Here is a 24,678-nt window from a genome sequence, read left to right on the forward strand (position 1 = left end):
GCTCCCAGGCCGATACCCTCCGGTCCCTGGCCTGCGAATGACGCCGGAGGAGATACGTGATTTCCTCGTGGCCATGAGGACTCACTCCCTCCGTTGAGGCCTGTCGGCGCGCCTTTGGGCCTCGCTGGCTCGATTTGGGGCCCTGGTGGAGGAGGCCCGGGCACAGCTCGCCCAAGCCCTTGCAGAGGGGCGGGATGCGGCATGTTACTCGATCAGGTGTGAACTGGATACCACAGACTCTCTGGGAAGGGCGATTTCCACTACGGTGGCAGTTTGCCGCCACGCCTGGCTGAGGTCCGCCAATTTCTCAGGGGATGTCTAGGCCACACTCATGGACATGCCCTTCAATGGCCGTCGCCACTTTGGCGACAAAGCAGACAGTGCCCATGAGTGTTTCAAGGGCTACAGCAGCGCCACCAGACTTCTGCTTTTCGCCCCTTTCGTGGCCAAGGAAGGAGCACCCCCACACGTCCTGCCAGCCACAGGCCGCAGAACAGCCTCAACGCGGACGTGGTAACCGCCGTTGCGGTGCCGAGGGACAACGGCAAGGTCAGTCCACATCCACTCCTGCAGCATCTGCCTCAAAACCTTCCTAGTCCGAGCTTTCAGGCCCATTCGACGCCAGTGGGGGGCAGGGTCCGCCATCACCTCCTCCACTGGCGCTCCATCACGTCGGACAGGTAGGTGCTGCAAATCGTCCGAAGGGCTACTCCCTCACCTTCGAGGCGACCCCTCCAGCCATGCCACCGCAGTACCACCGCATGTCGGGGGATCACTTGCAATTTCTACAGGAGGAAGTTACGGCTCTCTTGGCCTAAGGGGCCATCGAGCACGTTCCTGGGCCAGAAGTAGGACGTGGTTGATACTCCCACTGCTTTCTGGTACCCAAGAAGGGCAAAGGAGGCCTACGCCCTATCTTGGACCTCCGGAGCGTCAATGGCTTCCTTCGGAAGGAGAAGTTCAAGATGCTGACTTTACCTCAGGTCCTGGCTGCCCTAGACCCTGGAGACTGGATGGTAGCGTTGGACTTGCAGGACGCATATTCCACATCCCCGTCCTGCCGGCCCACCAGCGCTACCTGCGGTTTACGGTAGGCCACAAGCACTTTCAGTTTACTGTGCTCCTCTTCGGCCTCACCAGTGCCCTATGGGTGTTCACGAAAGTGATGGCGGTGGTTGCAGTTAATCTGCGCAGATCAGGGAATTCGGTCTTCCCCTGTCTCGACGACTGGTTGTTGAAGGCGGGCTCGCCCCAGACAGTCGTCTCCCTCCTCAAGACTACGGCCGACCTCCTGCACTCGCTGGGGTTCTCCATCAACGTGCCGAAGTGGAACCTGTGCCCCTCTCAGAAGCTTCTTTTCATCGGAGCGGTTCTGAACTCGGCGCAGTTTCAGGTTTATCCTCCCGAGCAGCGGGTTCTGGATATTCAGGCTCTGATTCCGATCTTTCAGCCTTTATCCCGAGTTTCGGTCAGGTTTATGCTGCGGCTCCTGGGGCTGATGGCCTCCTGCATCCTTCTGGTGCGGATGCGTTCTCTGCAGTGGGATCTGAAGGTTTAGTGGGCACAGCATCAGGGCAACCTGCCCGACCACGTCCTGATCTCGGAGGGCACTGCGAGTCAGTTGCAGTGGTGGCTCACGAATCGCGATTGGGTCAGCGGCAGATCCCTCTCCCTACCCCAAACGGAGCACGTAGTAGTGACGGATGCGTCCCTCCTGGGATGGGGGGGGCCACATGGGAGAGACGGAGATCAGAGGCCTCTGGTCTTCCGCTGAGTCCCGGCTCCATATCAATCTTCTGGAGGTGTGGGCGATCCGTCTTGCACTGAAGGCATTCCTTCCCTCTGTCCGGGGAAGTGCAGGTGTTCACGGAAAACATCACCCCCATGTGGTACTGCAACAAACAGGGCGGGGTGGGGTCGTGGACCCTTCGTGAAGAGGCTCTGCGCCTCTAGACATGGCTGGAACACCAGGGCGTCACCCCGGTGATTCAGCAGCTGGCAGGTTCCCTGAACGCCAGGGCGGACGAACTCAACCGCCGGTGCATGATGGATCATGAATGGCGTCTGAACTCAGACGTGGCGCAAGGTCTCTTTCAGCAGTGGGGAGAGCCTTGGTTAGATCTATTCGCCACCGAAGAGAACACGCAATGTCATCAGTTCTGCGTGTTGGAATTTCCAAGGCGGCACTCTCTCGGAGACGCTTTTCGTTGCGAGTGGAGCTGCGGTCTGTTGTACGCCTTGCCGCCTATACCACTTCTGCCCAGGGTGCTGAAGAAGATCAGGGGCGACCGAGCCCAAGTCATCCTTGGGGCTCCGGGCTGGGCACGAAGATACTGGTATCCCGAGCTACTCAGTATGTCAGTCGATCCCCCGATTCGTCTGCCTCTTCAGGAGGACCTTCTGTCGCAGCAGCAGGGGACGGTCCTCCACCCGAACCCGTCCAGTCTCCACCTACATGTGTGGAGATTGAGCGGTGACAGTTGAGGCCATTTGACTTGCCTCCTGAAGTCTGTGATGTTATTCTGGCAGCCAGGCGTCCCTCCACAAAAACGGTATACGCCTGCAGGTGGAACAAATTTGTGGCATGGTGCACAGCGAAGCCTGTGGATCCACTTTCTGCCCCCCTTTCAGAGGTTCTCCTCTTCCTTCTTTCTCTTGCCCAGCAGGGCTCTGCCCTGGGCACTATCAAAGGCTATCTCTTGACCATTTCAGCCTTCTTAAGGCTGCCTGATCAACCTGAGTTTTCAAGTACCCTGTTGTGAATAGATTCTTGAAAGGCATCACACACGTTTCCTCCTGTGCCCTGTGATGCCTCAGTGGGACTTTAATCTTGTACTGACTTATCTGATGTGCGCTCCCTTTGAGCCACTTCATAACTGTCTTCTTCGTCTTCTAACTCTTAAAACTGCATTCCTGGTTGCTATCACCTCTGCCAGGAGAGAGCTCCAGGCTCTGTCTTCTAAGCCTCCTTTCCTTTCTGTCCATCCGGACAAGGTTGTTCTGAGGACTCGTCCTTCTTTCCTGCCCAAGGTAGTTACAGCATTTCATATCGTGCAGTCCATCACCTTGCCCACATTCTTTCCGCCTCCGCATCCTTCGAAAGAGGAAGAGAGGCTCCACCGTCTGGACCCAAAACGTGCGCTCTCCTATCTAGACCGCACATGCCAGTTTCGGGTGGACAACCAGCTCTTTGTTGGTTACGTGGGCGCTAAAAAGGGACGGGCGGTGCACAAGCGGACCATCTCTCGGTTGGTCGTTTTGTGCATCAAGGTCCGTTACTCCTTGGTGAAAAAGGAGCCTCCTGTGGGGCTGCGCTCCCGTTCCACTCGGGCCACGGCGGCTACTACTGCTCTGGGTCGGGGAGTCCCCTTGCAGGACATCTGTCAGGCAGCTATGTGGGCCTCCCTGCACACGTTTGCTAAGCACTACTGCCTGGACTGCCTGGAGAGATTGCTTTTTTGGCCGTTCCGTACTCCAGGACTTTCTGGTGTAATCTTGGTTCGCAGACCCACCACCGGGGGTTGGTATTGCTGGGGTATCTATTCTAAGCTAAGTAATCTAACACTAACCTGTTTCTTTCAGATGCACAAGTTACTTACCTTCAGTAACAATATATCTGTAAGAAACAGTAGTTAGTGTTAGATTCCTTACCTCCCCACCCACGCTCCCCTTTCTGCGAACCGATATCTAGGGTTAAGGTATCTCCCTTTGAGGGCCCTAGTTTCATGGCACCAGTGTCGGTTTCTTGCATGGCTCTGCGTTCCTGGTGCGGAAAGCTATGTACAGAACTGACGTCAGCGCGCGAGTGCGGCGTCCAAGTACTCCAACGTCATCCCGGCTTTCACAACGCCGACGATGGACACGGAGCCGCAGACGACGACTACCGACACGCAAGGGTACTGCTTTCCGGATCCAGTCTGACGCCTGGGGATATTCTAAGGTAAGGAATCTAACACTAACTACTGTTTCTTATAGATATATCGTTACCGAAGGTAAGTAACTTGTGCTTCAGCGATGCATTTAGTTCCCGTTTCATACGGCACTTTATCTAAACTGTTTCTGTGCACTTTTGATCAGGTCGGAACAATTGAGATGTTGAAGACTTTGGTGGAGTTATCTGTTTATGTGGGGAAAACACTGTTTCATGTATCCTGAAATATTAGTGCCTGTATTCCACCACTCCTAGGCAATCCTGTGTTGCTCTAGTCTGGTAAAGATCTTATGGATTTAAACACATGTCTGATTCAGGGAAAGGGTTTTTATGTGATTCCTTTGTTCAGAAAGCTACTTTGTTACAATAGGAATGTTCTGGACCCATCTCACCGACTTCTCACACAGACCTTTAAAGCTCACGTTCATCCAAAAAGCTGCAGTTATTCTCAAATGCATGTAAGAAAATCAAAGATTTAGTGTTTGTGCAATTTTAAGACTGTTCTTCTACCAAGTTGAAAAACTAAGTTTTAAAAATGTTCTTAATTCAGGAAACCAGTTTCTTTGCAGTCTTACCGTTCCTCATCTTGGGTCTTGCCATTCATTTTCTTTCATATATCTAGGCCAACAAAAAAACATACAACAAAAGGATATTATTTTTGGTTTGAAACTGAAGGGTGTTCAAAGGCACTTATTTGCCATTATTTTAAGTATGTTGGTGTTTCCTTGAAGGTCCCACTTCTTTTGGATTTGAAGAAAGAAGTGGCACCAAAAAAATACCAGTTTCTAAGTGGTGGACAGTTTAACAGAATATCCATTTGAATAAAGAAGCCTATTGTTACCACTTTGGTGCTGGAAGGGAGACAGGAGATGTGCACGCGTACGGACAGGAGATGTGCACGCGTACGGGCAGGAGATGTACACATGGACGGAGATGTGCACGCGTACGGACAGGAGATGTGCACTCCGTACGCGTGCACATCTCCTGTCCCCGGAGGCTGGCAGCGCGCACATCGCGCGCTTTGTTTCCCTTCCCTCGTCGGCTCCAGGGAGCGAGCTTGTTTTTCTTAAGTCCTACAATCGACCCTTCACCCGGGATTTACTCCAACCTAACATGTTAATTCAGTGGGGTGCCATCTCGAGTTATAGCGGCTACTCAAACACTTCAAAGACCTTTTCACTTCAAGGAAACGCCGTTTTACCGAGGGTTTGTTCCTTAACAAGTAACACCTATAAGAGACTTACAAGAAGTATCAGTGAATCTGGAACTACAGCAGCCCACAGTGTCTCCCGTTTTCAAATTATCTTCAATCCAAACATTTAGTTAACTGAGTTATTCACAGAGCTTTGGACCAGACCGCTACCTCACCGCAGGGACTAACCGAAGAAAAGTAGAAAACCTGTTCTAGGATCTGCTTCAGTGGATGGACTCGTATAATACTTTTCATTCTGCAAATGTCTGATTTGTCGATAGCGCTCTGAAGTGGTCATGGGAACGTGCAGCACAATATAAAGGTTTATTGCAGCAGCAAATTAGTTGTCATAGACACGTGCCTTGGTAAGACTCCTACCTAAATGCCCTTCCTGAGCTAGATTCAGCACTTTCCCTTTCAGTTCATCAGGTGAAACCACTCTATCGCCCCACATGAGGTATCCTTGGCAAAAGGTAAGATCATCTTTCCAGCCAGGTAGACAGGAGCCGGGAGAAGTGGCTTTTATTCACGCAACCACCGACAGGTTAGAGATATTCACAGCAGCATGTGCAGAGCCAGACTGCCCCACGACAATCCATGAGGTAATGGCATTCTGACATCCCACACAACTCAGCTCGAGCTGGTTAATTACAACAAACATATCTCTTGGTCGAGAGTTATGTTAAGATGGACATAAAATAAGAAAAACAAAATCATCAGGCAAGTACGGGTACAGTGAAGGAACATACATATTTTGTTTTAAACTAGTTTTACACGTTTTTTCTTATTTACCTCTAAATTCAGAAAACCTTTCATAACCACATAGCTTAATCATTGGGACGTTGTCTTGGCACACAGCAATAAAGACACATTGACAAAGAGAAATTTGAGATTAGTGACATCAGTTTGTCACCAGTGAATTACATCGATTCAATAATGTGAATGCTTTGAAAATTCTAAGCGATGGCAAAATAGTGGCGGAAGCACAAGATACTAAAACCACAGCAAGCCTGCTAGTATAGTATGAGCAGAACAAATGTGGGCAAGTCACATGGGAAGGGGTGTGGGGTTAGAGATGTAATAATTGTTAGTCTATTCACCACATGACAAAGGTGCTCTCCTAGGACCATGGTTGCGATATAAGCTTCCCACCATGATGTTGAATACAGTATTGGTATGTCAGGGCACATGTGGTGTATCTATAGTGGTCTATTGTGATCTTTGTGGCGGTCCTTAAAGGATAAAATCAGCTCATGCCTTGAGGAAACACGATGTTTATGAAGTCCCCTTGCTTCCTTTCATCTTAGGGATATCCGTTCCACATCAGCCCAGGGAATTTTGATGGTGTGCCAGTGGGTTGCTCCAATCAGGGATGAGGCCTTCCATTTCATTGTGATCGAGCACCTGGCTATGAGAAAGGCTAAGTCTCAGAGGCTAAGACACAAGTCTAAGAATCTACTTGCAACCTTGTTGGATTTTAGACGCATGCCAAGCCCCAATATGCAACAATCTAGATGGCAGTGGTAGACAAAGGCATAGTACAAACTGCATCCTAGATGCGAGAGAACATACATGTGGCATCTTTTGCCATCGGTACCACAACGGGGATCTTAAGGGATGGGCCCAACCAGACATGTACTAGTCCCTTAATTCGAAATTAATAACTCGCAAAGATGTCCGCCTGGCTTGTGCTACAAAAGCAGAGAACAAGTGTAACAAAATATGGCAATGTGACAGAACTACTAAAAAAGGAATCCCTTTTTAGGACGAGAACCCTCACTCACCAGAGGGTAACATGCTTCATCATTGGGTTCCATCCTCACACCTGGACTGCAAGGTCCATGGTGTGGGCTACAACTCTCCGTCCGGAGAGGAGCGGATATATTTTATGATGAGTAATAGTATTTAGGTGAGTGAGGGACAGAGTGCAAAAATCATATAGTAGTGGTTAAAACTATCTCCAGGGTACCTAATAAACTTTATTCTGTGGTCCACTTGGGATAGGATTTAAAAGAGGGCCAGGTTTATAAGAAAGATCTATGTAACCCTTTTAAGTGGTCAGAGGTCGACATGTTTCTACCTTAAATGGTCCCAAAACTGGGATCCTTGGCATTCATCAGGACCAAAATCAGGACCAAAACAGTTGTTATTCCGTAGTCACTCTGTGTATATGTGGAAAAAAACGATGTAGTCCAATTAAATCATATACTGGCCAATCAGGATAGCCAGACCAGCGATGGCTCATGCAAATTCGGGGTTCACCGTCGTTCTATGACAGACAAACAAGAAAAATGAGTTGTCACAATTTATATACATTTCTTAATGATGATTTGTAGTGCATATATAATCGATCTTAGCAAACACGCAGGCAGTGGCACCATGTGTAACATCGCATGGTTTCTATATTTCTTGTGACATCGTGTGTCTCACCTAATTAGGTGGGTGCTGTAGTCCACCTTCGTGCCAATGCATTCATCCAAACACGCCCAACTAAAAGGCAAAAATAAAGCGACCAAACACATCTTACCACTGTAAGAGTCTAATTACGATTCATGTCCTTGAATGGTCCTGTTCGCTGACCTTCTTGGTAAGACCAATTTTTAAAACAAAATACCATCGCTCATAGTACTCACTATTGTAAAAGGAAAATAAATTAAACGTGGCCTGGCCTGTTTTTTCTAGATTCGAGCAAAATATGCAGTCTCATATAAAAGTTAAATGTTAAGTCAAAAGAAATATGAGTCTAAGTGCGGAGAAGTTCAACTCGAAAAACCTCTGCAATGGAGCTCCGATTCATTAAAATGTGCAGAATCTAATGTTAAAACCAGAGTGGAATCTACATAGTGGTATGGGGGCTGTGAGTTATTTATCTTTTGCCATCCCCATTGCTTTAGCCAACAATATGGATGTCATCTTGGGGATGCATTGATCCCTCTTATATACTCCTGCATTTCTGGGAATCTGTCATGTCGCTCTGTGCCATCTGTGCTTTTTGAGAAATTACACTATGGGCCAATAGCTTTTTTGATTCTAAAGCTGCAGTTATTGCTGTCATAAGTTTGGGCTATTAGTGCTGTTTCCTAATAAGCCTTAGTTGACTCAAAATGTCAAACTGCACAGACACTTTGAAATTGATGTGCACTTTCTTTGCACGCACCACCATCTGCACGTCCAAGCCCTCCTTTTCACACATTAAGCATTACGCTCTAGGGCATTGTATTGTGTCTGGAGTGTTAACACCCTCTTCCTAAAACATTTATTTATCCCTTCATCTGTTTACTGAAGCAGCTACTACACATATGTACAGGACAGTGTAAGTCTGATACGTCACATTCCTCAGCTACTCTCCTGAGGACCTCTCTGCCACGATCTGCGACCCTAAAATGTAGGCTGATTTGCATTTCCAGTAAGTCTGTGTGAAGATGTTACCAGGACTCTTGGGACCAATCCAAACAAACAAGGGTTCTGCAAAGGGGAAAACCTCTGCAGACCACTCGGAGTCAGAAAACTCACTGAAAATATGATATGATTAGATTAGATAAGATAAGATTACTTTTCTTCCCAAGATGTGCCATACCTGAAATTCCATAATCCGTCTATGTCTGACGAGGTCTCTGGGAACCTGAATATGACCCTACAAATGTGTCCATAGCTTCCATGCCTTGACTGACTGACTGATTGGCTGACTGGAAGTGACCTCAGATGTTGATGGGCTTAGGTTGGGTGCACAGGGGAAGCCCCATACTTGATTTTTCTTTACACCCTAGCTAGCTCCATAGGACACTTAATCATTTATGTATTTTGTTCCTAATGAAGGAGAATGGTCCATTAGAAGTTCTTCTTTGGCTTGCAACTGTTAGTGTTTTTGGGTTTAGATCTTTGTGACAAAATTAATATTGATGAATCATGATTTGTATGAGTTTAGTGCATACATGATAACAGTTGAAACCAGTTTAATATAATGTCCAGAAGTGTGTTTATTAACATGTTACACGTAAGCCATATTTTGGCGAAAACTCCTTTTTATTTAGTATGGATGCTGTCTAGTGCTCACTCCTATATTTTTCCTCCTCCGCTTATCCTCTCGCGGCTTGACTATTCAAATGCTCTGTTCATAGGCTTACCTGGCTACCTGTTGCAAAAGCTTCAAACGATACAGAATGCCACGGCTAGACTCTTGCACAATGCCCCAAGTCGAACCAGTGCTAGGCAATATTTACGGGAGTTACACTGGCTGCCCGTGATGCAACGTGTCCAGTTTAAGGCTATTACCATGGCCCATCGGGCCCTGTATGGACTCGGTCCTACCTATCTTAGGAAGCGCTTTGCCTTCTATGTACCTAACCGTCCCCTGCGATCTGCCTCCCTTCGCTGGGTGATTGTCCTGCGCTTCCACAGAGACCGTTTGGGAGGCCAGTCACTGTCAGTTAAAGCCGCAGCAGCCTGGAACTCGCTCCCTACTGATCTTCAGTCGACTCACGAGTTTCATCTCTTTAAAAAACGCCTTAAAATGCACCTGTTTAGACAGACCACCTAACTGACCTCCCTTCTGCTCTAGCTCTCCCGCGCCAGGACACTCTCGAGTATTAGTGCGCGTTAAAAAACTGTTATATCATATATCATTATCTCGTTCCTCTCTGCACATCTTCCCTCCCCACAGGTTCCGCAGAAGCAAAGAAAAGCGATGTAATGGGGTTTTCCCTTGTGTGCACGTATTGTGAATTCATTTCTACATGTCCTAATGTTTCAGATCCTGAAGGTTCTTCCACTGTAGTTCCGTTGCTATGCTTCGTATTCTTCCACTGGTATAGAACCTATTGTTTATTCCTATAGCTCTGTAACTACACCTACCCACACACCCTCCCTCATCTACCTACACCACCACCCCCAACATGGAATCCACGGGCAAGCACACATATAAAATTAACTACCCACCCGAGCTCACCAAAAAAACCGCCAAACTCTTCAAACACAACTTCCTAAAGGCCCACCCTGAAACCCCTTTCGTGGACACCTACTTCTCACTGATCAATGGAGCCAAGAGCACCGATATCATCTTCTACACTATACGTAGAGCACAATGGAGAAAAGAGCTCCTCTCCTTACTCACTATCCCCACCACCAGGAAATCCGCGCATGGCCTAACACTTTCTATCACACCATCCCAACTCTTCCCAGGCCGAGCTACCATCACTATCTACAACAACGGGATCATCCTATTTCAATCCACAGACAGGAACCTTGACCTACTCGACAACTTATTCCCCACTTTCAAAGAACATATCTCCAACCGTCGGACCTCCAATCCTAGCACCTCTGACTACACAACACCCCCTACCTCTAATCGCCTATCTGCCCCCACCTTCAACCATTCTAACGTAGCACAGCATCAGAACGTCACGCACCTCTCCCCTCCCCCCAACAATATAGTCATGCACCCACCCGCTGTAGCTACTTCACACCCCTCAATCACAGGCATAGATCACTCCCCTTCATACATCCTCCACACCCCCACCCACCTACCCCCCACCTTAACCCCTCCCTCTCACTTCTTACTAGTCTCTCAGAACTCCACACCTCCCTTAACTTAACTCCCCCTCCCCGCAACAGGACCATCTCCCATCCTATCTCCCCCCCCCATTCTCAGTCCCCACTACCCCACTCTCAGAACACATCACCTCCCCTACCTTAAGCCCTCCTCCTCTCAACAGGACCCTCCCCCATCCCATCTCCCCCCCCATTCTCAGTCCCCACTACCTCACCTGCACCCCCGCCATCCCTAGCCTACACTCATCCCCCAACTCGCCTGCGCCGCCTCCCACCAACGCCCTCACTCATACCACCAACCTCCACCCTACTTCATCCACACCCTTCGCCCCCAATCTCTCTCGCCTTACGAATACCAACCCATATACTAATACCACAGAGCCCTGCACTAACACCAGCGCACCCCCCCCCCACTCCAGCACCCTGTTCAATCATTCACCCTCGGTTCCCAGCCCCAACACCATCCCCAATCCCACACTGGACAAGATTATGTCCACCCTCCTCCAACTTAAAGAAGATCTTCACACCATCAAAGAACTTCTCTTCATACACCCCAGACACCCCCCACCCACCACCACCTCTCCGCCCAACAACTCACCCACCCTCCCCACTGACCCTATCACGCAATACTCCCCACATTGGGCCTCTATCCCCGGTCACAATCACACCAACCGCCCCCGACGCGCCCTCAATCCCCTTTCGGATCACGACATACACACCCTCCTCCGCTCTTATGTCCCAATTCCCCTAAACTACACAACCACCACACACCTTTCCATACCCACGATTCACTCAAATCCCCTTGGGCCCCCCACTCAAAACAACAGAAGCTCCGTCCCCAATAACCTTAGAAAAGTTCCCCTCTCTCTAGAACCCTCTTCCACCCTTTTCACTCCCCGACTTAAATGCATACTACTCAACTGCAGATCGGCCCCTAGACACTCTTCCGACATCGCGGATCTCATCATTACAATGGACCTTGACCTAGCCATTCTGACCGAAACCTGGCTGACTGAATCTTCTACACCTATAATGGACATTCTAGTCCCCCCCAACTACCACATTATTAGACTTGACAGGACCGGCAAGATGGGCGGGGGAATCGCATGCATTTTTAGGTGCAACCTCTCTGTTACTAAAGTCACTTCCCCCTCCCTCACCTCCTGTGAACTCATCTGCCTTGATGTCACCAGCGAGGGCAAACCTGTATGCTCTCTACATGTCATCTACCACCCACCCGGGAACAACCTCACCTTCACTCAACAACTCATGGACACGATCTCAACCAATTCCGGACGACAGAACACTCAAATCTACCTGGGTGACTTCAATCTCCACTGGAACGATCACAATGACGCTGTGGTGAATAGGCTTAAAACTTTCCTCAACGCGCTTGACCTCACCCAAATCTGCAACAGCCCGACCCATGACAAAGGCTCTATCCTCGACCTTATCATCGCCAAAGAGGACTCTACCCAACTGGGGGCAATCCAACCCTGTGACTGGTCAGACCACCACATTATCACATTCTTCATCAACGAAAAAGTTAAACTTATCCCGGCTCAACCCACCAAATTCAAGATCTGGAAAAGGGACCTGAAGAAACTCAACCCCAACTCCATACCTTCCCACAGATGCAATCTCCTCCTTCCCCCTACCGACGCCTCTGACCTACAATCTCTGACCGATCTCCTCAATGATGTAGCCGCTTCTCCAACCCCAACAGCATAACTTCCGCTCAACCTAAAAACAACGCGGCATGGTCGTCCTTCGACACCTATTCAGAAGAAACAATTAACAAACTGCTCGGCACCTTGAAACCTTCTAATCACCTCACAGACCCCTTACCTGCTAATGCTGTAAAAGACTTCATCCCCCTGCTCCTCCTGCTTTGGACTAAAATCATTAACAGTTCCCTTCAACAAGGTCTCATCCCTGACTCCCTCAAGGTGGGACAGGTCACGCCTATACTCAAGAAACCTACAGCTGATCCTGCTGACCTAAACAATTATCGCCCTATCACCAATATCCCCACCCTGGCCAAACTGCTGGAAAAATGCGTACAACTCCAACTGACAAAACACATCGATCGGTTTGACCTCCTCAACCCTCATCAATCAGGCTTCCGAGCAAGACACAGTACGGAAACGGCTATGACACACATAATTGATGACGCCCTCCAAATCCTAGATCATAACGACTCCTGCCTCCTCATCCTACTTAATCTCTCCTCAGCATTTGACACCGTCAAACATGAGAATCTACTTGAGCTGTTAAACACCAGAATGGGTCTATCTGGGACTGTTCTCAAGTGGTTCACTTCCTTTCTACATAACCGGTCTCAGAAGTTCTAGATCAACAACGTGTTATCCCCATCTGTGCCTGTAACACTAGGCGTCCCACAAGGATCTTCCCTATCCCCAACTTTGTTCAACCTAGTCGTGGAACCACTTATCACCATGTTACAAGCATCTAATGTACACTTTCACATGTACACCGATGATACGCAACTCTATCTCAAACTACAATCCCCGGAAGACATCAAACTTCTGAACTCTACGCTCAGAAACACCCAATCATGGCTGGCCGATAATCACCTCAAACTAAATGCTCTGAAAACTGAGTTCCTTCTGATCTCACCTCCTGCGAAAATCTCCACCACCCAAACTTGGCTCAAGCACCTAACTGCACTCAATGTCCAACCCACTATCGTGGACTCCGCGAAATCCTTAGGCATCACACTTGACGCTAATCTCAACATGCAGCAGCATATCAGCAAAACAACTAAGGGAGCTAATTTCCAAATCAACACCTTGAGGAAACTTAAACCCTTCCTCCCAGCTAAGGACTTCCAAACTGCAGTACAAGCCCTAGTCATCCCACGCATAGACTACGGAATCGTCGCTCTCTGCGGACTCCCCCTATCAACAACCGCACCCCTAAGAGCCTCCTTGAACTCTGCAGCGAGACTTATCACTGGATCAAAAAAAAATTGCATATCTCCCCTGACTTAAAATCCCTGCACTGGCTGCCTTTTGAAGCCAGAATACAGCTGAAAATCGCTTGTATGACTCACATGGCTGTACACCACAAGTCACCCAACTACCTCACTCAAAAGCTGACTATATCAGGGGGCTCGAGATCCACTAGAAGCACAAAAAATCTCCTCCTGAAACCGCGAAGATTCCGGAAGGATAAAACATACAAACGCTCCTTCTCTGGAATGGCACCCAGGATCTGGAATGCACTCCCTCCCGAAACCAGGCTTATCTCCTCCACTGCATTTTTAAAGAAAGAAGTAAAAGCCATCCTTATGGCTAAATTCACTTGAACTCTTTTTTTATTGATGTATCGAAGACATTGCACCCACTGTGTACTATTTGTTTATATGATTATCTAATTGTACTATTTGTTTATTTGATTGCTATCCTATTTTGCTACCCACTTACTACCTACTACTATAAAGTTTGTTTAATCACTCTCCTGTTTCCCTTACCCCTTGTTTCTGTAAAGCGCTCTATCTGCAAAGATCTTGTTCGCGCTATATAAAACGTTGAAAATAAAATAAATAAAGTGCCTGTCCTGACTCGCAACTGAGTTGCTGACAAGATAATTGTGGAATTTACTAGTTCACTATCGAAAGAATGCATTTATTGCTTTAGGTCCCCCTGAACAAACCCACAATGACAGTTTGAAATTCACAAAAACACCCTAGTCCAGTGGGGACAGCATTTTGATAGCTTAGATTTATAGCAAGAACAGTGCACAGCAGGAGAGTTGAAGGGCGCCACAGGCAAATATGGCAAATGATACCTGATAGCTTTTAGCTGCAAGGAAAGACACACATAATCAGTCGTGGCGCCGTAGGTAAGTGCGGCGGGGCAGGGCTGGCGGGAGTCGGCAGATAACGAAATATGGAAAATTAAATGAACAAGCATTTGCAATGCAATCGGTCTCGCAGTTACGCTATTGGCATTATAAATACCAATGCCCTTAACTTATGTTTTAAAAACAAAAATAAAAGGCATTGTCATTTGTAATGTTATTGTCAATAGCAAATGCCTTTTATGTTTTACAGAAGAAAAACAAAATAAAAAAACAATGTCATTTATAATGTCAATAGCTCAAAATAATGTCATTGCGAGACCTATTGCATTGTAAATGCTTGTTATTTTTACAAGAAGCATATTATCCAAAAAGATCCTGGTCATTTGGTTAGGCAGGGCAGCGTTCACCTAATGTTGTGTTATAGTACATTGATTACTTCATTGTGCATGTTCTCTGCTAGATTAGTGAAGTTACAAGCCTTCAAATATTGGAATCGTTTGTTTGTTTACTAATATCTGAAGTCTTATTGCTTCTTGTGCAAAATCTTGTGTTGGCTTTGTTATTGGCACATACAAGACCCATTTCTAGTTTGCATTGATTGAGGAGACTTTCTTGCCATTAAATGGAAAACATATTTCAGATCATTGATCTGTGAATGGGGAGTCGAATAGAAATGCACTAGCTCAAAAAACCTTTGTGGCTCTTTTAGTGTTTTTGTTGCCATGAGTAAATTACTTGTCTGGCTGACTGTGAGCCATGATAGTTACATCAACATTTTGATTATATTCTTAACCGAATTTGCGGGGACCAATCCACAAAACATTTTCCACACAACTTCGACTTGAACGCAAATAAAGTCGAAAATTCTACACCCGATATACAGAACATCCGCCTCATATGCCAATGTTTTGCAGGAGGGTGCAACATTCCCTATTTGTCAGTTGCCTTATCTGTCTCTTACTATTCCCGATTATGGATTTGGTGGTTAATCTTCATGCACCTGTTCTCCATGTGGCAGACACAGTCGATTATTTTGTGAATGTAAAATAGATGGAGAGATTCTTAAAACTATCAAAACATAAAACGTGGTACACTGTTGTGTGTGGCAAGGGCCGACACAAGCCCATTTTAAGCTCAATAGGTAGTGTTTTCACAAGCTGTGCTCAAAGTTTTTCCCCTGTTTCATTGTACCTGTAGGTTTGGAGCAATATTTTGGGTAACCCGAGAAAGTTACATTTAGTATCTTAGTTTTTTTCTTTTCTTTTTTTGTTAGTGTCAACCCAAGATCCTGCGATGAGCAGCCAGTACAGCAGCCAGGTAGGAAAGTTGAAGCTTGGTTCTGATAAAGACTTCGTTTTCTCACAATCTATACAAGAATATTTTCTTGAGGAGATATTTGAAAGTTCTTTCAGTTGGCAATTGTGATGGTCAATCCCTCGACGTATCGGTCGCCAGACGTCTAACAAGTACTTGAGACCCATTCTCAAAACCCTTGGTATACAATGCAACAGTGAACAAATCCCAATTATGTATATTAGATCACAATATATTCATTCCAGACAGAAGTAAGAGTTCAAAGTTCATGTAGTCCTCTGTGTAGTTAATCCACATGGGGGTCAGACAACCGCCTCCATTCACTCTTGGAGGCGGTTGTATAATCCCCTAGTGGATTAGCTACACTGGGGACTAGCTAAACCTTGAACATACATCTGTTGGTTGATCTGTATCTAAGGACTTTGTTTGACTCTTATTTTCTGGTCCTGGAAAGGTAACTTTTTTGATCAGTCTCCATAGTCATTGTTGTACACATTTAATATGGTTTTGAAGTAGACCTGACTGAGCATATAGTGGGGCTGAGAGTGTGGTTTCATGCCTGTAATAAAGTCATGCTGTTTTGCTGCTGCTATTTGCCTGACATGTAATTCCAATTTTGTGACTTGTGAGACTCTAAATAGTGCTGCCTCAAAGGGGGATATCCCAGAAACATTAGGGGGTGGTGCTTGGACTATTTATCAGGATTGCTCAGAATTCCACTTACTTCTTAATGTCTCTGCCTTTTTCTCAGGTCTCCATTCTCTCGGCCATGGAACTGATCTGGAATTTGTGTGAGATTCTGTTCATCGAAGTAGCACCAGGTGAGAGCTATGTGGGCTTATGCAGTTGGAAATCCGTCAGGAATTTAAGATCTTCATTGTGGTCTTTCTCCTACCTAGGAATTCAGGTGGGCAGGTGTGTGTTCAAACTTCAAGTTAGTACTAGGTTCCTGAAAAATGTTGTAACTCGCTTATATCAGGGTTAACAACCACCTAGAGTTTCACAGATGTAGTATCTTGGGGGATTGTGGACAACATTACCTCTGTGATCATGAGGGTACTCCACCTGCCAAATTTTGAGTTGTCTGCCGACCCAACAGACAATTCTGCCCACTGAAAGGAACCACCGCCAAGATGGTGGCATTCCTTGTCCTTCTGTTGTTGGCTTTGACAGACTGACACCAAACGTTTCAAAACGTTTTGTTTTTTGTTTGTGGGGTTTTTTAAATTGAGAAACGAAAAACTAATGACACCCACGCCCTGGGAGTTTACTGCCACGGTTTGGGGATCATTTTGTTTCTTTCCCTCATTGTTGGGTATTACCTGTTTGTGAAAGACAGAAATTATTTTTTCTTAAATGGGGTGAACAGAATACATCCAGACCAATGCAGTTTCATGCCGATACCTTCAGTTGGCGGTCGCCCGTTTAGGGGAGTTTTGAGACCCATGCTCCCTCCCGCAGTTGGACTTTGAGAAAGCCTTTGATTTGATTGAATGGTCCTTCCTACATATGGTTCTTAAGGTTATGGGTTTTGGTCCTTGATTTTGTAAATACAACCAGCTTCTTTACTCCAAAACCTCAGTGCGGGTGTTAGTCAATGGAGTATTAGCAGACACCTTCCGCCTTTGACCCACTCCTTTTCACTCTGGCCATTGCACCCCTTGCATGTTTAATGTGTTGTTACGCACAAATGACCAGCTGCAAATGAGAGACGGGCCAATAGAAAGAATAGCTCTCTATGAAGATGATGTGCTGCTATTCCTTGTGAATTCTCACCTTTCGGGCCTGATATATGTGAATCTTAGCAGCATATGAGAAGGCCTCAAAACTAATCCAGAGAAGTCTATTGGTCCACTGCCAAGGAGACAACAGCACTATATCCTGGGAGGAAAGTATTCCAATACGGAGGGTCAGCTTCCGTTACCTTAGGGCCACATTGCACTGGAGCTGGCCCTTACAGGGAACCTAAATCTTTCTTCCCTTGTGAATAAGATTAAACAGTACCTACAAAGGTGGACACAACTCCAATTCAATGTACTGGGCAGAGTGTCCCTTTTAAAAATGATAGTGCTTCCCCGTCTTCCAGCACTTTCTGTTTTTGATGCCTAATAGCTGACTCAAGGACCTAAAGTCTCTGATTCACACCTAATTATGGGGTTGCTGTCCCCAGCCTATTCCCCTTCACCCACCTACATAGTGATGGCCAACTGCTCACAATCTGTTTACGATGGAGGTATGGGTGTATGGGCGATGGCTGATAGCCAACTGTACTACTGAGTAACTCAAATCCTGGTGATCAATGACTGGCTGAGTGGGGGAAGAGGCGGGGGGGTGAAGTGACCCAAGCTGAGCCTTATTGGCCTACTTCATGGAAACCCTTTTTCTCATTCCCACCAACAAATTACTAGAGTAAGACTCTTGAACTAGTGAGACACTATGTGCATAGTGGAATGGGGCCTAACACTGGACATACATTCCCTTTTGACAGGGTCTTTACCTACAGCACAACTTGAAGGCTTTTCTAAATGGGATTGGATTGGGATTACTACACTCTGAGATGTATGTCTGTGAGACATATTGCGCACCTTTCAGGATCTGCACACACAATCTAGCTTATCGCAGACCCAATTCCATAAATACCTCCAACTCAGACATACCCTCCTTAAACATAAGGATGAAATGGCAAATCTACCTTAATGTAATCTTTTGGAAACCAAGCTCACAATGGGATGCCTGGGAAAGGCGTTGTTTCCAAAATATATCCTACTCTTAACATTGACGCGACAGATATACTTGTGCCACTTAAAAAGACTTGGGAGAAATGGGTTGGACTGTTTGATGTTGTGGACAGTTGAGAGGCCTGCATGGCCCATTAGGAGCATACCATATCCTCCTGATTCCGATTGATAAAATTACACTACCTCCGCGTCACCTATCTGTTTCCTCGCTGGCTATGACATGCTGAAAAACTTCTAACCCCGACTTGCTATCCATGTGCGGATTTCTTCACATTACTTGGGAATGACCCAGTAATGCTAGTAATTGGGAACGCATTAGAAGTGCATTATATTTAAAATTGGGATATAATGTCGACCTGACTCTTAGTGTGGCCCTTCTGGGGGAGGTGAGGGAGACGAGGTGTGATCGAGATCAGGTGGGCTTGGCTTACTTAGTGGCCAAGAGAGGCATTGCCCGGTGTTAGTTAACTCTGGAGCCACCTCTGTAAATTCCTGGTGTGAGGGGATGGAATGGTGCACAGCAGGAGAAGCCCTTCTACCTAGCAAGGGGCTGCCCCGCTGATAATGGTAGAGTTTGGGGTAAGTAGTGAAACCACTATGGACTGGACTCTGGGATGAATTGAACTTGAGGTGTCAATGAAATTCCACTCTGAGTTGTAGGGTTCAGGCCCTGTGGAGCCATCCCTGCTGTACCTGTATGGTTGTTCAATATCTTTGAAATTAATTTTAAAAAGTTTATGAAAAATAATAGGGTGGACTCAGTTATGGCATTCTTCCCACGGCCCCTTCTCCATCTGATAAAGTAGGAGTGGCTGTTGGAAGAAGGAATCTTTCACACCAACAGACTCTAAATGAGGCGGGTGGGCCGATGGTTTGGAGGAGAGGACACTCCTGCACATTTTAAATGGAGGACCGAGTTCTCCAAACTCTGAATTGTTCTTATGTCCTGTTTCTCATTTAGGTAGTTGGCAATATCAGGTTTCTGAAATTTCGACCTGACCCCATGCACACTAACAAGATCTGTTTAGATAGTACTTTGTTAACTGTATTTTAGATGGTCTTATTTGGTTCTACTTCTGAATGCTGCCATTTCTGTGTTCTGCCTGGAGGTAACTGTTTTGCTTCATGCTTACAGCTGGCTCGCTTCTCCTTCATCTTCTTGACTGGGTTCGCCTGCACGTATGTGAAGTGGACAGTACGGCCCAAGAAGTTCTTAGTTCCGAAAGTCCGACGAAGCATGAGAAGTACTGGGATGTTGTAAGTTGCATTCACTGGGAGGCAGTGGAAGCAGAGGACTGTTAATTGATCTGATTTGTGAGATGGGATTATTAAAAAGCTCTCACTGCAGCCATTATTGCCTTTAGTGGTGCTAGCTTCCCTGCTCTCTGAGAATGTCCTTTGTACCTTTCAGCCCTGAGAATTTCTTCAATGGTATAAATTCTGTATTATATTTCAGATTCACTAATGGGGTGGCATGAAGCCCCTTGACTCTATATCTTCGTTTTGTGTTAATTAAGTAACGGCTCCTTGTTATGTGTGGATTCTCTGTAAGCCTAGGGACACCCTATAGCTGTATAATAGTCACTTGATTGTAAGCCTACACCGCCCTCTCTGTGTTGGAAACCCATTTGTAAGTTGCGATACCTCTAAAGCTGGCCTCCTTTTTGTAAGCTGTGAAATTCCTTTGTGTGGCTGCCACATATTTTAAACCTCAAGATCCAAATAGCTGTGTGACTTTCACCCTTCTGTAAACCTTGGTTTCCTGACTATGGCTTGCAGCTCACCTATTTATAAACGTGGATTGCTCCAGTATCTGTGCAGGTGACACATTTGTAAGTTTAGACACCCCTTTAGGTTTTGGTGGTCACACTAATCAGTTTAGAAGGCCAGATTACTTGTTGTATCAATCACATATAGTTGACTTTGTATCACAATAGCGCTTTGCTGATCGCCTGTTTGTAAGGATAGTTTCCTGCTGTACTCGTGCCAGTCACTTATTGTAGACCTAGACACCACAAAGCTAGGTGTTGGCCATGTGTTTGTAAGCATAGCTACATCCTTAGCTGTATGATAAGTCTTCTATTTGTAGGCATTACCATCTCCAAATCTGTGCTTCTCATCCATTTGTAATGGTGGCCAGTCCCTTATCTGTAGGTCAGCCACTGATTTGTATGGCCAGGATGTCCCCAAAGTGGCAAACTAAAACCGCACCGACCTTCAGCAATTGTTTTTTTTTTTTCTTCACAGGTAATCAGCTATGTGCTGCAGGGGCGGATGGATGAGGCGCAGCAGATGCTAGCAAAGGAAGCTTCTGCTAATCTTTCTGCCAGGAGCATGTGCCGTGTATTGGATGAACTGATGAAGAAGATGCCCATCTTTAATGTAAGCTGCGGCTGTGAGCTAAAGTGAATGTGGTAACTATTCAGTAATTGTTGTCCTGCTTGCAGTCTGCGCATGAGCTGGAAGCCCATATATAAAGGAGATGTCCCCAAGATGTTCCTCAGCCTGGAGGCAAAGGATAAGTGTCTACCTGCTGTGGCCTTTCGTCTGATAAACTCATTGTTCTCTTCCAGGGGATCCTCATCAATAGTCATAAGCATTAGAATATTCCCACCCATGCGCGGGACCCCGGAAACACTATATTATGTGCCCCACATATATATAACTATATATATATATATATATATAAACAAACATATATATATATATATATATATATATATATATATATATATATTGCAGCCCAATAAACACCAGAGCTGAATCATGCTGCAAATAATTTCCACCATACATGAATAACATGCATTAGAAACATGAAAAACAACACAACGTTTTAATGCTCAGAAAGCAGTAGAAATTCTCATAAAGAACTGAAAGCATAGAAAGCTCACAGGCTGCATTGCACATAGACAGTCTAAAAAGACTGAAAAGCTAACCTGTAGCTGCATAACAATAAACTGACACCGTGCCTTTAAGGCACTCCTGACCCCCAGCTTCCCATCATGCCTCAGGGTTGACAGTTAGGTCAGTTGTTCTTTCCGGCTCCTTCAGGAAGGATCCTGGAAACACAGCTCCACTCATTTCTGATTTTTATCAGAAATTCCTTTCTTTTTTCACAACTTTTTTGTCTTACTTCGACGTTTTACATCTTGTCAAGTAAGAATCTGTCTTTTATTGACAGTTTTTGTGGCATTTTCTACCTACAATGCCTTCTCTTTTTGTTGCCTGTCCTTCTTGTGGTAACAAGAAGGCCAAGACAGACAACCATGAAGTCTGTATACTTTGTCTGCCTGAAGAACATGATCCAAGGACCTGTCCTCACTGCAAAACCCTGTCAGGAAGAACTCTGAAGGACAGGGAGAGGATTCGCATCTATGGCCTAGCTAACCGGTCATCCAGAGGAAGGTCTCCGGTAAAGAAGGGCTCCAAGAGGTCTAGAACACCTTCTAAGGACAAGACTTCACACCCTTCAACTTCATGGTCGGGCTTGGCGCTGAGAAAAGAACTACCGATGGGTCATTTATCTAAAAAACTACCTTCGACAGCGGGCTCGCCGTCGAGAAGAAGAGATTCAGGTGCGTTGTCGACATTGAGAATTCTAGACCCTCCGCCGGCGACGATCGGCATCGAGGAGCATCACACCTCCGCCATTGTCAACCAGGCGACGATCAGCGTCGAGAAGTGTGACACCTCCATAGTCGTCAACCCGGCGACGATCGGCGTCGAGGAGCAGAGACCCTCTGCGACACGTTCGGCGTCGAGGGCTGGCTCACCTCCGTCATCGCAGATACAGCGATCGACGTCGAGAGCCCAGAGTCCTCCGCCGTCGACAACCAGGCGTCGATCGGCGTCGAGGATGAGATCTCCGTCGTCGTCTCGTCTGCGTTCGGTGTCGAGGGTGCCCAATACCCCTCCGCCGTCGAGATTGGCTGCTCCGCCGTCGTCCCAGCGACGTTCGGCATCGAGAGAGAGAAATGCTCCGTCGTCAGCTGCACTACGCTGTTTGACGTCGAGAGATCACCGATCTTCATCAGCCTCGCACCGACATCGCTCGCCGTCAGAGCCCTCGACGTCGAGGCGACAAGAATCAAGGAAGCAAGGATCGACGTCGAGGGACTGCCGACCGACGTCGAGGCCCGCTTCAGAGAGATCCAGAGAAGGATCGATGATTCTAGTGACGGAGTCAGCATCCCGCCACTCATCCTCGCGTTCGTCCAGGCGAGCTGCTTCAAAGTCAGCCTCTCCAGAGGCTGGGGACACTGTCTGCAAGTCACCTTTGCGACGGACGGAGCCTCCTTCTACTGAGGTGCAGTTGTCCCCTAGATGGATTCTGCCACTACATCACTGGCGGGATTCAGGGGCTACGAGACGGATGCAAGAGTATGCCAGTCCTATGCACAGGTCTCCGCTTCAAAGACTGGTGGAAGAAGCAGATAGACCCAGCCCTCCCAGGCACAGAGTCCAAGCTGAGAGATCACCTGTGAGGAGGCCTGCTAGGTCCCGTTCCCCCAGAAGGGAGGACCGCCCAAGCAGATCACGGGATAGGAGGCACAGTGCTCATCGCAGAAGTAGGAGAACACTTCTACTTCTTCTACCTCCTCTGACCACTCTTCAAAGAGGGATTATTCCCCCACACTTTCGGATAGCCCTATCTCTAGGGTCTCACCGATTAATGACAGTAATACATACCGTGATGTCCTGCAGAGGGGTGCTCAGAAGCTCAACATTGAAATGTCTGTTCCCCAGGTCACCACGACAGTGATTTTTGAGACGCTTCACCAGAAGTCTGCGTCTCGTCCACTGCTTTCATTGGTTCCAGGGATTGTGGAACCTGTCATGGACGTATTCCTGTCTCCAGCGAACATTAAGGCGGTTCCGGCTCGCATCCAAAAGAAACACAAGCCAGCTACCTCTGACCCGGTCTTTGTTAAGTCTGATCCCTCTGCAGACTTGGTGATCGTAGCAGCAGCAGTCACTGCTACCTCTTCAGTTCCTCCAGATAAAGACAGCAGATCCCAGGACTTGTGTGGTCGCAAGGTCTGCAACTCTGCCGCTTCTACACTGAAGGTCTCCAGTGCGGCTGCACTTTTAGGCAGATATGATAGAGCCTTATGGGATTCCATGGAGCGCTTCAAATCTAAACTGCCAAAAGAAGACCAGAAAGACTTTGAAGAGACACTAACAGAGGGCTGTCTGGTAGCAAACCAGATGATTAGCACGGCGGCGGACGGCACAATGCTGTCAGCGCATTCGTATGCGCATAGAATATGCGCCAGAAGGTCGTCTTGGTTATGATTGACAGGACTTAAACCTGATGCTCAGCAACGCATCTTAAACCTTCCATTCTCTGGTTCCTCTCTCTTCGGCACGCACGCTGACGAAGAGATGACTAGGATGAAAACCGAGTTGGACACTGTCAAGGCGGTGGGGTTAGAGAAGAAGAAAGAATTTAAGCGCCGCTACAAATCCAACCAACGCAAGGGGCCTCAACAGAGGGTTCAAAACCCTCAGTGGTCCCAGAACAAGAACCAGGGGAAAACCCAGTTTCGAGGAGGAAAGTCCAACAGAGGTAGAGGTGGTCACCAACAGCAGTCCTCTACCACGGCGAGAGGTGGAAAGTCCTGAACAGTGGCTTCCTCCACCTCCGTTGCCCACTCCAGTGGGAGGAAGTGCTTCTCAACATCTAGCAGAGTGGGCCAGCATCACAGGAGATCGCTGGGTGCTGAATATACTACGCAATGGATATGCGCTACGTTTCCGTGCACTGCCAAAGGACATTCCACCAAAGAAGTCTCGTTCTCAGCAGTTAAAGCTGCTTCAAAAAGAGGTGAGAGCTCTTCTCCAAAAGCAGGCAATAGAGGAAGTTCCACCCTCTCAAAAAGGAAAAGGAGTTTACTCCAGATATTTTCTTGTCCCCAAGAAAGATCAAGAGGGCAAGTTTCGACCAATCCTGGACCTTCGACTTCTGAACAAAGTCATAATCAGGGAGAAGTTTCGCATGTTGTCTCTTCACCAAATATGTCCACATCTGCAAGCAGGCGATTGGATGTGTTCGGTGGACCTCCAAGATGCGTACTTCCACATCTCCATTGCAAAACGTCATCGGAGGTACCTGCGGTTTGTGGTCG

General features: G+C 47.0%; 1 protein-coding gene across 2 annotated transcripts in view; it reads left to right on the top strand.

Moving 5' to 3' along the window:
* Positions 1-24,678, top strand: part of NUP85 (nucleoporin 85) — a 394,523-nt gene that overhangs the window by 219,019 nt on the left and 150,826 nt on the right. For both annotated transcript variants that reach the window (XM_078654507.1, XM_078654508.1), the window contains 4 exons: positions 15,772-15,815; positions 16,564-16,633; positions 19,686-19,807; positions 20,798-20,932. In XM_078654507.1, coding sequence (XP_078510633.1) covers positions 15,772-15,815; positions 16,564-16,633; positions 19,686-19,807; positions 20,798-20,932 — 371 coding nt within the window. The remainder of the gene's footprint in view (positions 1-15,771; positions 15,816-16,563; positions 16,634-19,685; positions 19,808-20,797; positions 20,933-24,678) is intronic.

This window comes from Lissotriton helveticus, chromosome 7 (genome assembly GCF_964261635.1).
Source record: "Lissotriton helveticus chromosome 7, aLisHel1.1, whole genome shotgun sequence".
NCBI lineage: Eukaryota > Metazoa > Chordata > Amphibia > Caudata > Salamandridae > Lissotriton > Lissotriton helveticus.